The 15,870-nt window shown below is 43.4% G+C and overlaps 1 protein-coding gene across 1 annotated transcript in view; it reads right to left on the bottom strand.

Annotated features, from left to right (window-relative positions):
* The window catches only part of LOC115480023 (mitochondrial import inner membrane translocase subunit TIM44-like), a 129,758-nt gene that overhangs the window by 17,711 nt on the left and 96,177 nt on the right, over positions 1–15,870 (bottom strand). Inside the window, exons 10-12 of the mRNA XM_030218406.1 lie at positions 6,786–6,836; positions 4,857–4,946; positions 1,655–1,765 (exon numbers count right to left, since the gene is read on the bottom strand). Coding sequence (XP_030074266.1) covers positions 1,655–1,765; positions 4,857–4,946; positions 6,786–6,836 — 252 coding nt within the window. The remainder of the gene's footprint in view (positions 1–1,654; positions 1,766–4,856; positions 4,947–6,785; positions 6,837–15,870) is intronic.

Below are 15,870 nucleotides of genomic sequence, written 5' to 3'. Positions count from 1 at the left end.
TCATGAGAGGCCTCTTCCAGCATAGGATCTCAATGTCATATTGGCCAAATTCATGAAGCATCCATTCAAGCCCCTGGGAGCAGCTTCCCTTGAAACTATTAACATGGAAGACTATTTTTCTAGTCGCCATAGCTACTGCAACATGGGTAAGTGAATTTCAAGGCCTTGCTTATTATCCAATATAAACCATTTTTTTCCATAACTGAATACATCTTCACACTCATTCAAAATTTCATCCAAACAAAACCATGGTTCTTCTGGCCACCTTATTCATCACAGGCTGAAACTGCCTTTCACCCTCTTGACTGCACACAAACTCTACTCTACCTGCACTGAACAAAAGACTTCAGAACATTTTACCCCAGCTGTTCATGTCATAATCCCAATAAGCCGGATTCAACTATTTTGAAAAGAACCCTAGCGCATGTATTTCCTTTTACTGTTCACTTCAAGGCATGGAACTTCAGAGACAGATAGGGCTGCACAAGCTTCATGCATAAGCCCCTCCATAGCTAATCTTCAAGCAGCTTCCACTGCAACTTTTTGATCAAGCAGTTCTACACAATCTACTTGCATGTTAACTGTTGAATATCATTTTCATCCTCCAGCTGTTTTTTTTTTTTGTTTCTGGGCCACTTAGATAGAAAATTTGTTGTGGCCCTCAGCTAGGGGACTCACCTGGAGTGTGCCTGCATTCCCCATTGCTGTCTGCAGAGAAATCAAATTTGTTCATCTGTAACAGAAGTTCTCTGTTACAGCAGAAGAATGCAGCCAAACCCACCTTCTCCCCATGCTTAGATATGGATTGAAGGAACATCACACAGCAAGGTGGCATAGGAACCCCTGCGCATGCTCAAAAAAAGTAAAAAACAAAAAACAAAAACACAAAACCCTCTGAGCTACTGGTGGAATCCAGCACATGGGCTTTGTTAGATGACATCAACTGGAAGTGTAGAAGCATTTCCTGGTGGTCTATGGAGAACCTCTGTTACAGGTAAGGAACTTTGTTTTCTCCACAGAATGCAGGGAAATACAGCCATGAATGGTGGTGATATCCCTTCAATGACGGCGGTCTTGCAGATAAGATAGCATTTAAAAAAATAATTCTCCTTGTGTATATGAGGGCTCCTGCGGCAGCAACTGCTTCCACAGGACAGTCCATATCATAGCTCTAAATGAGGACCCAGTGAGTGGTGCCAGAGAAGGGGAAGTGGGAGGAAGAGCATGGTTGCATTTCCCTGCAGTGTATGGAGAATCCCTGTTACAGGTAATTAACTGCATTTTCTCCAACAAAAGCAGGGGAAAATGCAGCTATTACTAATGAAGACTGTTGTGAGGAGGCTGTTGCTGCTGTGAAAATGCTAGTGTGCACAAGCAGCGAGAGTTTTTAAAACAAAGCTGTCATTGAGGGACATCACCACACCACTAGTCAAGGCTGCATTTTCCCTGCTGTCAGAGAAAAGCATTATCCAACACACTTCTTCCTGGGTTACAAAGCCAAGCCAAGCCTGACCCAGCCAGAGGTGCAAACGTTTTCAGGTTCTACATCCAAGGCCACTAATCATGACATCTTATGAACAGGTACATCTGAAGAATCAGGCTGGAATTAAAAGAGCTTCTCTTCTTGTAACAAGAATATGACTACTTTACTTACTGGGTCTCCTTCCACCACTTCCCCATTCTGGTTCTTAATCACCATGACGATTTGTGCCTGGAAAGTGATAATCAAAACAGGTCCCTGCTCCATCATCTTCCCCATTGCCAGCTGCAAGAAGAGAAAACCTTCAGGTGAAGCACAGGGAGAGACAGTTAACTTGTTCAAGGTCTTATAGAATCAATGACAAAGCTGGTATTAGAGTCACAGGAAGAAAAAGTGACTCATCCAAGCTCTCTCAGAGAGCCGGTGACAAAAGTTAAGATTAGGGGAGCTGTAATGACCCGGATTAGAACTGTGCCACAAGGTGACAATATGATTTACCAAGGTTATGTAAAGTCACCTTTAGTGGCAGAGGAGAAGAGGGAAGAGAGATTCAAATATGTCAAAGATATACATAATACATAAGAAGCAAACTTTTATTCCATAAAAAAGGAACTTCCAGAATAATAGGCCATAATACAAAGCTGCAAAAGGAGTAGACATACAAGTAACATGATAAAAATAAGATAAATGCATGGAACAACCTCCCAGGCAAGAGTCTATTGTTTTGCTGCTGGGGAGTGTAATAAAGCTTTAAGAGTATTGCTTTGCAGCTGGAAATATGAAAGTGCTATTTCTTTGACTGTTAGCAGTCAAATGGTATAGGAATAAAGTACACCAATACTTTGTACCCAAGGTGTGACCATCAGCTCAAATTTTCTAAAACTTCATGGCAAGTTTTTCTTTGAAAAGCAGATGCACAGGTTACAGCCTGCCCATGAAACTGCAAACGATACCTTGACTACACACATGATTTTCCTAACATGCCCTCTCTCCCCAACCTAGCTGAATGTACACAGGCTATGGCAAAGGAGTACAGTTTTCAGACAGGCCAGGCCTTTCACATAACACACCAGCACCACCTCTTCACTTCTATTAACTAGTTTCTTCTAAAAATTGACTGAGCCATAATCAGAATCAAAGATCTTTATATATTTGGTTGCGTATATACCTTTAAGCTTGAGAACAAAGGCAAAAATAAACAAGATATTCAAACCAATGCAGGAGAAATCTACATACATTAGATACTAGGTATATACCAACTGATCATACATATTCATTGCAGATACAGTGCAATCCACTTAAGTGCAAGGGTCTGGGACCAAAGAAATGCATGCAGTTAACCGGAGCGTGCACTTAACCGTTGTGACCCAAAGAAGCTTGACATCTGATAAACGTATGTACAGTACTGTTTATTATTATACGTACGGTATACAGTCTCCGTTAACTGACATTAGGCTTACTTGAAGTAATCAGTTATAGTCCTCTGTACACTAATGGGTCTGTGAGTTCCATAGACTACGTCTGCCAGACGGTAAAAACTGTCATAGCACTGACATCCAGTGGCCTCCAGATAGGTCCGCACGGTGTTCAAACTCTCCAGTGCTCTTGCAAAAAAGTGAGAGGAAGTTGTTGAATTTCATCAGCATGTGTCTCGCTGCTCATTTCATCATTTGTTTCATCATCAGCCGTTGCCTGCGTGTAGGCGCATATCTCGACATCAGTGCTGTCGTCAGCTGTTTGTAGATCATAATCAACAGCTACGTAGTGATGAAACTCCTCTTCAGTAACACCGGCTGGGATGTCAATAGCCTGTTCATCTGACAAGTTTGCAACAGCTGCATCTGTGTCGTCCCTCTCCACATTCCTAACAAAGCTTGCCCGCTTGTAGCAGTTCACAATGGTTGCCTGTGTAACATGATTCCAGGCTTCTTTCTGCATATGTAGGGAATCCAACAGTGATAGATTACGAGCCAGTTCAACAGCACGTTTATCCTTGCCAGTGTGGTCATCCATAACGCTCAGACGATGTAGCACAAGAGCCCAATAATGTTGTTTGAAATTGGCTTTTATGCCCTGATCCATAGGTTGGATCAGAGAGGTAGTGTTTGGTGGCAGGAAGACCACCTTGACGTTAGACAGCCTGACATCATCACTGTGTGCAGCACAATTATCACAAAGCAACAAAAACTGACGCTTTTGTGCCCGCATTCTAGTGTCTAACTTCTTTAGCCACTGCTTCCAAATTTCCCCACTCATCCATAAATTTGTGTTGGCCTCATATGACACAGGAAGTCGCTTAACATTCTTGAAGCAACAGGGCTGTTTGCTCTTTCCAATGACGAGTGGTTCCAACTTCTCACTCCCATCCATACTGCAGCAAAGGAGGATCGTCAGTCGGTCCTTCGACATTTTACTTCCTGTAGTTTCGGCTTGTTTGAATGCAAGTGTTCCATCAGGAATCGCTCGCCAGTAGAGACCGTTTTTGTCAGCATTGAAAATGTCACAAGGTGCAAACTCATTCAAGATGGTAGGAAGAACTGAAACAACCAATTTTCAGCACCAAAGTCATCAGCGTCTTGTTTTTCACCATGCTGTTTCTTGAAATTTATGTTGTTCCTCTCCTTCCATCTTTCCAACCATCCAACAGTGGCTTTGAATTCAGTTAGTCCAAGACTTTCAGCTAGCTGGTTAGCTTTCTCCATAAGCAGTGGACCACTGAAAGGAAACTGTCTGTCTGCTCCTGACTTGAGAAAACCACCGAAGAGCATCTTCTGCATCCTCAGCTTTTTCCGCCCGTTTACGGTGTGGATTTGTATTGTTTTGCCAGTCTTCCAGAAGCTGGTCTTTCTGCTTCAAGGTACGTGAAATTTGACTGGGATTGACACCACATTCTTCAGCAATAGATGCTTGACTTTGTTTTCTAATTTTTTTAAGAACTTCTATTCATTCAGCTAGTGTTAAAGTCTTAAAGTTGCACGCCGCTGCCGCCAGTGTACACTCAACATTCTTTTGCTTATTCTGCCTGTGGTAGATAAACAGAGCATGCGCTTATCCGACGCGCACTTAAATGGAGTGCACTGTATTTTGAAAACCCGACTGACCGCAAGGTCATCAAGAGGTTTGGGAAGCTGTGAGCTTGACAATGCATTTCGAGAACCTACTTGGCATGAATCATCGGTGTTGTGCTCTGAACATCAGAGGAAGCCTGTAGAACTCTCCTCAGTCTTGGGCCACTGCTACCAATACCCTCTCTATCCTGTGTTAATCATGTGTGAGTTGTTACTATTAATACCACCTCATCTTGTTCTTAACCCTGTGTTATCAGATCATCACCATTACTGATTTGATATTCTTCAGGTTTAAAGTGTTGACTCACATCAATGTTGTCAACGTCCAGGATCTTGGAATGAAAGTGCAGTCCCATAGCCTTGGCTTGCTGGATCGGCTGAGCTAGCTGGCTGTATGTCTGAGAACGAGATAAGACAAAACCATGTTACACACCTAAATAAAAACCTCCCAAAGCAGGAAGACCCCCCTCCTCCAGCTGCTTAAATCCACAGAATGAACTATGCCACAACCCAGACACAAAGCACATGAGATATGTATAAATCTGTGGTCAATAAGATGGTGGACCACTGTGTAACTCTTAAGATGCCTGCCTTTTTTTTCTGTGGAGCAGAGTTTGCCAACTCTATAAAACAACAAGGTATGGTCTGACAGTATTTCAGTATAATCTTATCTTAATATTCTACTTGCAAGCACAGCAACAGGGAGGAGTGAAGGAGGTTAAGCCCTAGGACTATTCTGTGCAAAGATTTATGGTTGGAGGTCATGAGACTGGTTTTGCTGGAACAAGTAAATCAAATGTTTTTAGATAAGGGGTCATCAACTGAGACAGCAAGAGCTGAAACAGCATACATAGTTAGAAAAAGTATAAAAGGAGTGGTTTATTGCTACAGAGGCAGGACTCTTGCTAGCTCTGTGTAGCGCTTTTTTGCTCCAGGCTGGTAAATTCCTCCACAGCAACATAGAAAGGAAAAAGACTATTTGTATGTACTACTTATGAATTGTAGTTGGCAAAGCAGTAATTAGATGTCTATTTTCCTATTTCATCCATGGAATAAATGTCTTAAAGATTAGCCTTGCATCTTGCAGCCTGTCTGATAAGGGGCCATAGGTATAAGGTTAAACACAACCAAGGAGTTTTTCTCCAAGCAAAGAGAACTTCTCGAAGGCTGAAGTGTAGTCCCCTCCCAGGGGCACAGACATTATCCTAACTAAGGTCCCTTTCTTCCGGTTCTCATCAAGAAGCCTTTCTGTATAGCCTCATGTCTTCCTTTAAAGAGGCCATCATTCACAGCACTGTACTCTTTCCATCTCTTAATCAGGGAACTGTCACGTATAGTCTCTCTCCTTCATCCCTCCCATCCACTCTCACCAGGAAGTCAGGATGCAGATCTTACTCCTTCCCATTTTGATCTCAAAGATTAACATTTACACAGTTTTTATACCAACACACGGCATAAACCAGTAGCTCTCAAACCTATCCTAAGGAAACACCAGCCAGTTGGGGTTTCTGGATATCCCTAGTGAATATGAATGACAGATTTGTGTGCCTACTAATTCCATCAGATGCAATCTCTCATGCATATTCATATTGGATACGGAGTGTGGAGATATATGTGGGACTGCAGACTTTTTGAACCAGGGACACATGCAGGATTGAGGAAGTTGAAATCGAGCACTGAAGATAAATGAATAGTGGTTTATCCATAGATATATGATGGACACATGTTGAGAAATAATGAGGGGTGTTCATTTAAAGAAGAATATGACTTTTTCGATAGAAACATCAGTAATTCTTTTGAGTGTGTCAAAGGGTATAAGTCATGAAGCTTGTAAAGCAAAGCAGGCAGTTCCTACAGGTTTGAGTGTGGTATGAATGGTGTGTATACGGTGATGGTGAGGATAGATGTTGGATTATAATGGGAATATAAGAATTTTATTGCAATACTGTTTGTTTTCAATAAAACAACATCACTATTTATAGAGTGTAGTAGTTATTTGGATTTCAATGCATATTCATTAGGGATATCCTGAAACCCCAACTGGCTGGGGGCTCTCCCAGGACAGAGGAATCACTGGTTAAAGCCCCTTCTGTACGCTAAGACGGGACTTGAAAGAGATTAAAAACTTCACTATAATCCTACTCCAAAATTATACAGAAGGCCCAATCTTTGATATCTTTCCATCCTCCAACCAGGAGGATCTGGGCACTGCAGACACAGCTTGTAGCTGTACTTACTGCTTCATAGCACCAGTCTTTGAGAATATCCAGTTCACCTCTGATCATTGCCTACGAGAGGAGAGAGATAAAAATCAGATCCATAAATTCTGCTGCTGGCTCCTATCGCATACAGAATAATGTGTGAGCATGTGTGAATAAGTCTGCTAAGCTGATTGTTGTGCCAATTATGTGCTTGTTTGGATTAATGTAATCAATCTATATTTTTATTTGTTGTTACATTTGTATCCCACATTTTCCCACCTATTTGCAGGTTCACTGTGGGTTTACCAGATATTTTAATTCACATATTCCACTTGGATTAAAATACAGCAGCCAGAATGGTGTCTGAAAAATCATTCTCTTCTTAAAGAGAGCTACACTGGTAACCCTCAGGCTATTGAGCTCTGTTTCAAATGCTGAGTCTAGGAGCCAGCCAGGTGCCAAGACTGGGGACTACTATTTGGATAGTTTCAAATTTGGTGCTTATGTCAGGCCTTCCTCCTGCTGGGTCACCTGGGGTGATGTAGAGGCAGCATTCACAGCCTACATTAAGGAGTGGATGAGGATGTTAGTCATTCTTTAAGGGTGACTCCTTGCAGTCAGATTCAAAGCCCATTATTTTGGATTAAGCTCTAGTGTAGAACCTCTCAACCCTCTCCTGGAGGCACACTTTGCCAGTCAGGTTTTGAGGGAGTCCCAAATGAGTCACCCAAATAAGGGCACTGTGCAGCCTTTGTCAAATGTACAGTGCTGCGTGCGTCTGGTAGCGCTATATAAATGCTATTAGTAGTAGTAGTAGATGCTCAATATTTCTCTCTCTCCGCTGTCACCCTCTGCTGGGTCCCACATCTCCTGAAAAATTGGAGATCTGGAAGACAGTTGAGCAGAGAGGTACCTCACCTGAGGTTTTAAGCTCCAAAAAATTAAGTCTGATCAGGAGCAGAGATGATACTCAGAGTCCTTCTCACCTTCCTTCCCCTCCCCCTTGGTCACTGCTGTTTCCTTCCTTGCCCTGAAAGAGGTTTAAATAATTGAATGGAATTGCTTCCCACCTCAAACACAAATCAGAAGAGCTTTGTAGCATTTGTTCCAGGCTATACTAGTGGTTAGTAAAAACAGGTGGGAGTACATATCTGTACCTTGAGAAGAGCTTTTGGGTTGGTGATATGGTACGTGTGATGGATAACTTGGAGACAGGGAAGAGGCTGCAGGCTGGCCACGGGGAGTGGACGGATGATATGGCACCTGTGAGTGCTCCCTGTTTACCACGCAGTGCTTCTACCTGCTTCTCTTATCTATTTAAAGCAGCAGCCCTGATGATAAAATGAATGAAAACGAATTCAATTTGTAGATGGCATTGTACTGTCTTTTTTGTGTATGGTGTATAGCGCTGCGTATGCCTTGTAGCGCTATAGAAATGATAAATAGTAAATGATAAATAGTAGTAAGAGAGCGAGGGATTTCCTTCAGCTAGTCCTAGGGGAGCTTGGGTTACAGGCTGAGTGTTTAGGATGGCAAGAAGTGCTTCTTCCAGAGTGCTAGACCTTCAGTTACGTTGGATAAAACAGTAGGAAATCATTTTCAGGGCACACTTGTCTAGAGCCCCCCCCCCCCCCCCAGTTTATTTTCCTTCAGAATTTATAACATTAAATCTAAAGCCAAGACAAGCCTTCAGCAAATCTGTGGTTTTGGTATGTGGTTGCAGGTGACGTCTTCCATTAGTACTTTCATATAGCTGGCCCAGGGAGTTCGAGTTGCAGCTGCCTTCCTTTGCCAGTGGGAGCAGCGTCCTGAACGGTGTCTAGGCCACAGCCGTGGGCTCGCATAGTACTGTGGCTCATGCGCTTGAGGAAATCCTCAGGGTGCATGTTGAAGGAAGTTCCTAGTGGATCATGCTTAGCACGATCAGTGGGGTTTTTTTTTTTTTTTAAGTCCTGGCAACCTCTATTCAAGAGCTGACTGCGAAGAAGCCAGGACTCAACTTAACCAGTTACTTTTGGGCAAAGAAAAACAGACAAAAAAAAAAAAAAAAAGCAACACTTAGAGGTGCCTTGCACACCTGCAAGTCACGAATGTAAGCGGAGGAAGAGTAACCATCTTGGGCAGCCCTCTAAACTCACTCCAATCTCTGAACCTTTACCAATGCAGACCAGCTGCCTCACTTTATTGCTAATTCTTAAAGAAACTGTCAGTGGAATGGGTTTTCTCAAAGTTCGTTAATACTGTGACTGAAATCCTGCTCCCAGGTATGTTATTCTCCTCAGAATTTAAGAGGAGAGGACTCTATTTTAGTTCTCTGATGGAGCTCAGAGAGTAATAGAGATCCCTTTCCACTTCCAACTCTAGATTACCCAGTGGCATAGCAAGTGGAGGTCCTGAGCTCCTCTGGATGTTTTTTCAGTCAGGATTTGCAGTCTGCACAATCTCTAGCGCCTAGAGTTGGATCCCTACCAGAACAGCATATACACCCAGTGTCCATAAGGGCTGGCCTTTAATTAGTCTCATTCTTATGGAGAGCAAGGCTTCCTTTGGGAAAGGAAATGGGACCTGATATACTGCCTTTCTGTGGTTTTTACAACTACGTTCAAAGCGGTTTACATAGCATAGAAAGGTACTTATTTGTGCCTGGGGCAATGGAGGGTTAAGTGACTTGCCTAGAGTCATAAGGAGCTGAAGTGGGAATCAAACCCAGTTCCCCAGGATCAAAGTCCACTGCACTAAGCACTAGGCTACTCTATGCTCTGCAGTCCTTTGACATGGAGATTTCTTCTACCTGGGCCTTACCTTGGACATGGAGAAGATCTGAGAACCAGCAAGACCTTCTCTTTTTATTAAGGCATTCAGGCTCTGATTTAAGAGCAGCAAGCTTCGCCACAAGCAGGCCTGCACTTGGTACCCAAATAAGTGGGGAACAGCTATTCTGCCTGAAGGGGACCGCTAAGTTTCAACAGTTTTCACAGAGAGCACCATTCTAGGGGAAAGAAGTCTGTCCCAGCGGATAGTAGTATTCCTAGCTAGAATCCTTCTGGAAGCAGACTTTTTCATCTCACACCCTATCTTTTAAGTGAAAGAGTGAATATTCTAATGCTTGTGTGCACTGGATCCAGGAAGGCCCAGGCACAGCACTCTAAGATAATTTGAGGAATCAGATTCTGAATATCAGGATGTGCCATATGGCCTCTTTGATTTCTTGTGATTTCTGCAGGAGGTGGGCTACTAATAACTAACTTCAGATATTCCCCTTTTATTGCTTAGAGAAGAGGACTGCAGTTTCCTCTCACAACATAAGTCTTAGCACATTTCCTTCAAAAGCAAAAATGCTCTTCAAACAAGATCTGTAAAACCTAGGAAATACCTTGTAGGAGTCTAAGCTTATAGTTCCTAAAACAAAAGAAAGTCCCCAGAGTTCTTGAAGAGATAAAATAGATTGCAGAAAGGGTGAGGTACAAGCTGGGCCATTACAGCTACTACCACTGTTCCCAGCTTCCAGTTGCACCAGCTGTACTTTCAAAATGGTAGTAGAGCAGGCAACTGAAGTATCAATCTCTGAGATAACAAGGACATCCTAGGGCTTCATTTTTCTCATGGCTGGGCAGGAGACTGCCTTTCTGCCTACAACCATTGTGTCCTTGTACTGGTGGCAGTTATGCATGCTATGCTACAGACCCTTCTATATCGAAGAGTAATGAAATTGCTTCCAGAATTGTCTGGAGATCCAGAATCCATTACTTCAAAACGGAAACCCAGATCAGTAATAGTAATTATATGGCTGGGACTAATTCTAACAGCCTCCTAACCTTAGGCTTTTCTCCTTGTTTCTTTTGAGCCACCACATTTCTTTTTGGTTGGCTGGCATATTACCTTTGGCCTTGGACAACTGCTCCCAAACAGTTCTCCAAGACAGTATATTGGTTGTACCTTTTATTTACCAAAGAGAATTCAGAGTGCATCTAGTTGTTTTGAGCCAGTGCTCTTTAAGATACCAAAGAGATAGCAGTCTGAGTACTACACTTCTTCCAATCTCTTGGCTGTGTGGTCAATATCTCCTAGGACAAGCTAGTTTCCGGTTGAGGCCTATACTTCTAAGGTAAGAGATTTGTCACCAAGTCACTAAGGTGCTCATTTTCAAAGCACTTAGACACACAAAATACCATAGGCTACTATGGTACTTTGTATGTCTAAGTGCTTTGAAAATGAGCCCTAAGTGTTCCTATGAGTATTCCAATCTAACTCTACATCTGGTTGCTTCTGCGCCTCATGAAGCCAGACACAGGTGCTGGAATCAATGACAATGTTCATAAATTTAATTTTGTGGCCTCAGGCTCATATGAAGTCTTTACAAAGTTCTCTGTTCTCTCACTGGTCACTATACTCCTAGAGCTACAAATGTAGTCCTGTACTTTTTTTCCATCCTGAGAAGAGTTCGATTCTGCTACTTAAGACGTTGGGACTTCCATCCTTTCAACCCCCTAGAATGTCTTGGAAGAATCTTATCTTTATGAGATTTTTCTTGGTTTCTCTCTCTTCTTATAAGAAAATTTTGGGCTACAGGTTTTAACATGCACAAATCCCATTCTTTGGCTCACAGAAGCAGGAATGCCAATTAAACAATTCTGTCCTTTCTTCCAAAGATGATGTCTTCATACAGGTAGAACAAACCTTTACTTTTGCTCTATGACCATTGGATACTTTAGAAGTACATTGAAGTGACCAACCAGTTTCCAAGGTTAGGTAGACTGAAGTTTCTCTTTGCAGATTTGCCACGGTAATATTTTGTCAGAATATCTATTTTCAAAAGGAAGCAACCTCTAAAGGTTTGAAAACTTTTTAATCAGAAATGTTTTGACCTTGTGGGCAGAGCTGCAATTGATACTTCTGATTCACAACTGCAAAACAGTGATATAGTTCCTTCTTACTTTTACAAAGCACCATTGGCTCCAGGTAGGAGCACAACTGTATACTGCATTTGGGATGGAAATTATTCAGGCTGAGATTTTGGAGTCCCACCTATATCGAGAACTACTTTGCTACATCCTACAGATTCTGGACTGGTCTGGTGAGGGTAAGGAAAGAGAAATTAGGTCTTACCTGCTAATTTTCTTTCCCTTAGTCCCACCAGACCAGTCCAGAGGCCTTCTTAATATATTCCCATTTGTTAAACCACTTTTTACTATTCTTTAATACTGCTCTTTTCACTCTTATCAAACTCTCCTAAGGTTCAACATTTAAATTTCTCTAACAATTTTTTTCCACTGGCCACATGTTAAGTGTAAACCCCCTAGTCGTGGAGCAGGTAAATTATAATAATTAACGAAATAAATATATGAATGTCACAGTTTCAAATAGGGTTCCCAAATAAACTCCACACAACCAAGGGATTTAACAAGAAAAGAAATATTAAAGGTTTATTAAATGATAAAATAAATAGAAACACTTGTTGGTTATGTTCCTAAATGTTGGTACCAATTTTTAAGCTTTGATGGTATTAAATAAAGCTAGTGCAAGGTGTTAAATACTTTGTGGTAAGTTACAAAGGAAATAAAGACAATAACATGTTCAAAATTTCAATCACAGTTAACAAGACCCCAACCCCACTTCTGCAATAACACAAAACATCCCAAACATGTATACAGCTCTAATTATTGCACTCAGATCTGATATATATATTTTTTCAGTTGGTGTGCACACAATAATGTTACTGGTATATCAAAATCTTCGCTAGCATCGCTGCTTTCTTGCATTGGGTACCTTGGTCTTCTCTACATCCACGTCTCCTCAGTTGGCGAGGTCAGCTCACTTGCTCAGGAACTCCAGGGTACCTACTGCTCTGACTCAAAAAAAAAAAAAAACTCAAAAAAGGAAAACCCTGACTTTCTGTGGAACTTGTGGACTACCTAGATTCAAATAAAAAGATAAGCAGGGGAAATTCCGATCTCAACCGCCCAAAACATGACCCCTTTTCTTTTGCTCTGCTATACCACTACCCTATAATCACACTGGTGGACTGCTAGACTAAATCCCATAAAGGCAGGCAGACTCTTAAATGCAGACGCTCCCAGTGCTCAAGGACAGGCTTAGGCTGGACAGTTTTCTTCCCAGGACAGGCTTCTGTCTGTATTTATCCTGAGGCAGGCACTCAAAGAAAAAGTTCCTTTTTAGTTTGGGCACTCAGTGCAAGGGGGGGGGGGGGGGGGGGAGGCTGTCTCTCTCTCTCTTCTTGTGGGGCTTCTTCCCTCTCCGGATAAGCCTCTTCTTTACAGGACAGACAGTCTCACGGCCGGCTTTCTCCTCTCTGGACAGGCAAACACACACAGAGGGATGCGCTGGGGGAACTTCTGGGATTCAGGGACCTCACCAAGCTGCTCTCTCTTCAGCTCTGCACTGCTCCCAACACACTCCAGACCCCCTTCTCCTCCCCCTCTACTGCTCTCTCTGCCTGAGTGCCCGTATTTTTTTTCAGGACTCACCAGCTCTCTCTCTTCATCTGGAGCTCATCAGTGGGTCCTCTAACAGCCTGCAGCTGCCTCTTCTTGTCTTGATTGGATCTTATCCTCATCCAGCCTACCTGAGCATGCCCCTCTCTGCCTGAGTCCGATTTCTTCTCTCAGGCCATGCTTGCAGCTTCCATTGTCTCTCGTCTTTCTCTTTCTTCTGCTCCCTCTGCACACTAAAACTTCTCTGTTCCACCCCCGTCCCCTGGATTGGCTTGAAATTCGCGCCAATCTAAGGGTCAGACTGCCCCCTGCTACTTCATAGGTCCAAATTCATGCCCTTAGCAGATCCTGGCTCCTATTGGCTGTCTTCCACACTGTCCCTCCTCTAGCTCTCACCTTACTCTGGGCTCTCAGACAGCCAATCGGAAGGCTTGTAACAGGTTTCCCTGCCCCTTCCACACAGATTCAACCTCGTGAAACTTTAAACACACATCTTGCAGCCATGGACATCTGAGTTCTTTGTACAACAGTGCTGGAGCATTGTAAACACTCTAAAAACATTTTAACTAAAAGGTGTCAGTGCTGTGCTGCCCTGAGACCTCTGTACCTCCCTGTCCTCTGCAGGATGCCCCCCTCCCTGGAGAAAAAAACGGGGGGGGGGGGGGGGAACAAGGTAAAGGCTTCTTTTTTTTTTCTATATTTAAACTTCTCCCGGGGTACACAAATGTTGCCCCCAACATTTCTCCTAACACTTCATCATACCACATCAAATTCACAGTTTTAGGTCAGGCCCACCACAGTAACACTTCTCCCATTTCTCTGCCTGTCTCAATACAGGTAGTAATTATCTGACAGATACCTGGAAGGGTTCCCTTTATTTGATCGGGAGGACCTCCTGGGGAGATACAGATATTCATGAGGGTCAACACCAGCCTCCTCTCCTATTACTTCGGGTTCTACTTCCCCCTCTACATCAGGCTCCACCTCCCAATCTGGCACTTCTCTGTTTAGGACTACATCTTCCCCTGCAACCAGGCTCTCCCAACAACAAATATAGTACACTGTCATTTTCATCATCATCATTCTCACTATCTACAATATCTGGTATCTCAGGTAACCCCAAGGTGGACCCTAAATCACACATGGCATTGGGTAACACCTTCACATGGTTTCTGTGCACTACTTTGACAGGACCACCTTCCTCATGGACAACCTTGAGGCTACTTCCCCCAGGTTCGTTCACCTGGTCTATCACATATATTCTGTCATCCCACAGGTCCTGAATCTTGTGGCGGCCGGCAAACCTCTGGACTCGCAGCAACACCCTGTCTCCTTTCTTCAGTAGGGCCCCCTTTGCTCTCCGGTCGTAGCACCTCTACCGGGTCTGCCCCTTCTTCTCGGCCAGCTGTCTGGCGATTTCCCATGACAAGGCCATCTTGTCACGATGTTGTTTGACCCAGCCGTCCAAGTTTGTCGCGGTGCCATCCTCCTCTCTAGCAAACACATCTGAGAACATTCGTGGATCCCTCCCAAAACATGAGGTAGAATGGGGTGTGGCCTGTCGATTGGTGAACCTGACTATTGTAGGCAAGCATCAGTTCAGGTAGGTAGTCACCCCAATGTCTCTTCTTGGAGGGTGGTAGCGTTCTCAGCATCTCATATAGGGTTCGATTGAAGCATTCACATTGCCCATTACCTTGAGGGTGATAGGGTGTCGTTCGGCTCTTTCTTACCCCATATAACTGGCAGAGGTTCTTGTTCACCTCCGATTCGAAAGCCCGGCCCTGGTCTGAGTGTAGTCGTTTTGGGGCACCATAGTGGACTATCCAGTGTTCAACTAGGGCTCTGGCAGCAGTAAATGCAGTCTGGTCTCTAGTAGGGACTGCCACAGTATACCGGGTGAACATGTCAGTTATAATCAGAACAGTTTCAACCCCGCTATCTTCTGGTTCAAGAACTTTGAAATCTAGTGCAAGGACTTCCAATGGGTATGAAGTCTTGAAACAATTTAGAGGAACTTTCTCTCTGGGTGCCACATCTCTTGCCAAGAGACAGCGTTTACAGTCTCGTCCCCACGTTCGGACATCATGAATCTGCAACCAATAGTATTTTCTTTGGATGGCTCTTGTCACTGCCTCCTCAGCTCTGTGTCCCATTTCATCATGGTACGTGGACAAGATTTCTGCTTTTAAACACTCTGGGACTAACAACTGATCAATTTGCTCTTGGTCTCTGGGGTTCTTAATCACTCTGTATAAGAGGCCATCTTTCAACTTCAATCTCTCTCGCAATTTCCAAAGCTTTTTGCTGTCTTCGGACCAAGTCTCAAAATCTTCTGTCCTGGCACTCAAGAGAGCTTCGATTATGGGGTTTAAGGTGCGATCTGTTCTCTGTAGCTCTCTCACAGTGAGGTCAGACAGGTAGAACACTTTAGACTCTGGTTCTCTCACAGGAGGGTTATTGGCTCCAGAACGGATGCTTTGGCTTTGAGCTTGGAACCGCTGCTGAATCTTGTTGGCCTCCACTATCCAGGATTCAGCACCACCATCTCCCCCAGCCTCTGATTCGTGTAATCTGGACAGTATGTCAGCATTGGTATTCTGTCTTCCAGACTTATATTGCACCTCAAAGTTGAAGTCAGCCAACTGGGCTAGCCAACGTTGAATTCT

This window comes from Microcaecilia unicolor, chromosome 11 (genome assembly GCF_901765095.1).
Source record: "Microcaecilia unicolor chromosome 11, aMicUni1.1, whole genome shotgun sequence".
NCBI classification, from domain to species: domain Eukaryota; kingdom Metazoa; phylum Chordata; class Amphibia; order Gymnophiona; family Siphonopidae; genus Microcaecilia; species Microcaecilia unicolor.
This window is presented reverse-complemented; position numbering and strand designations above follow the sequence as displayed.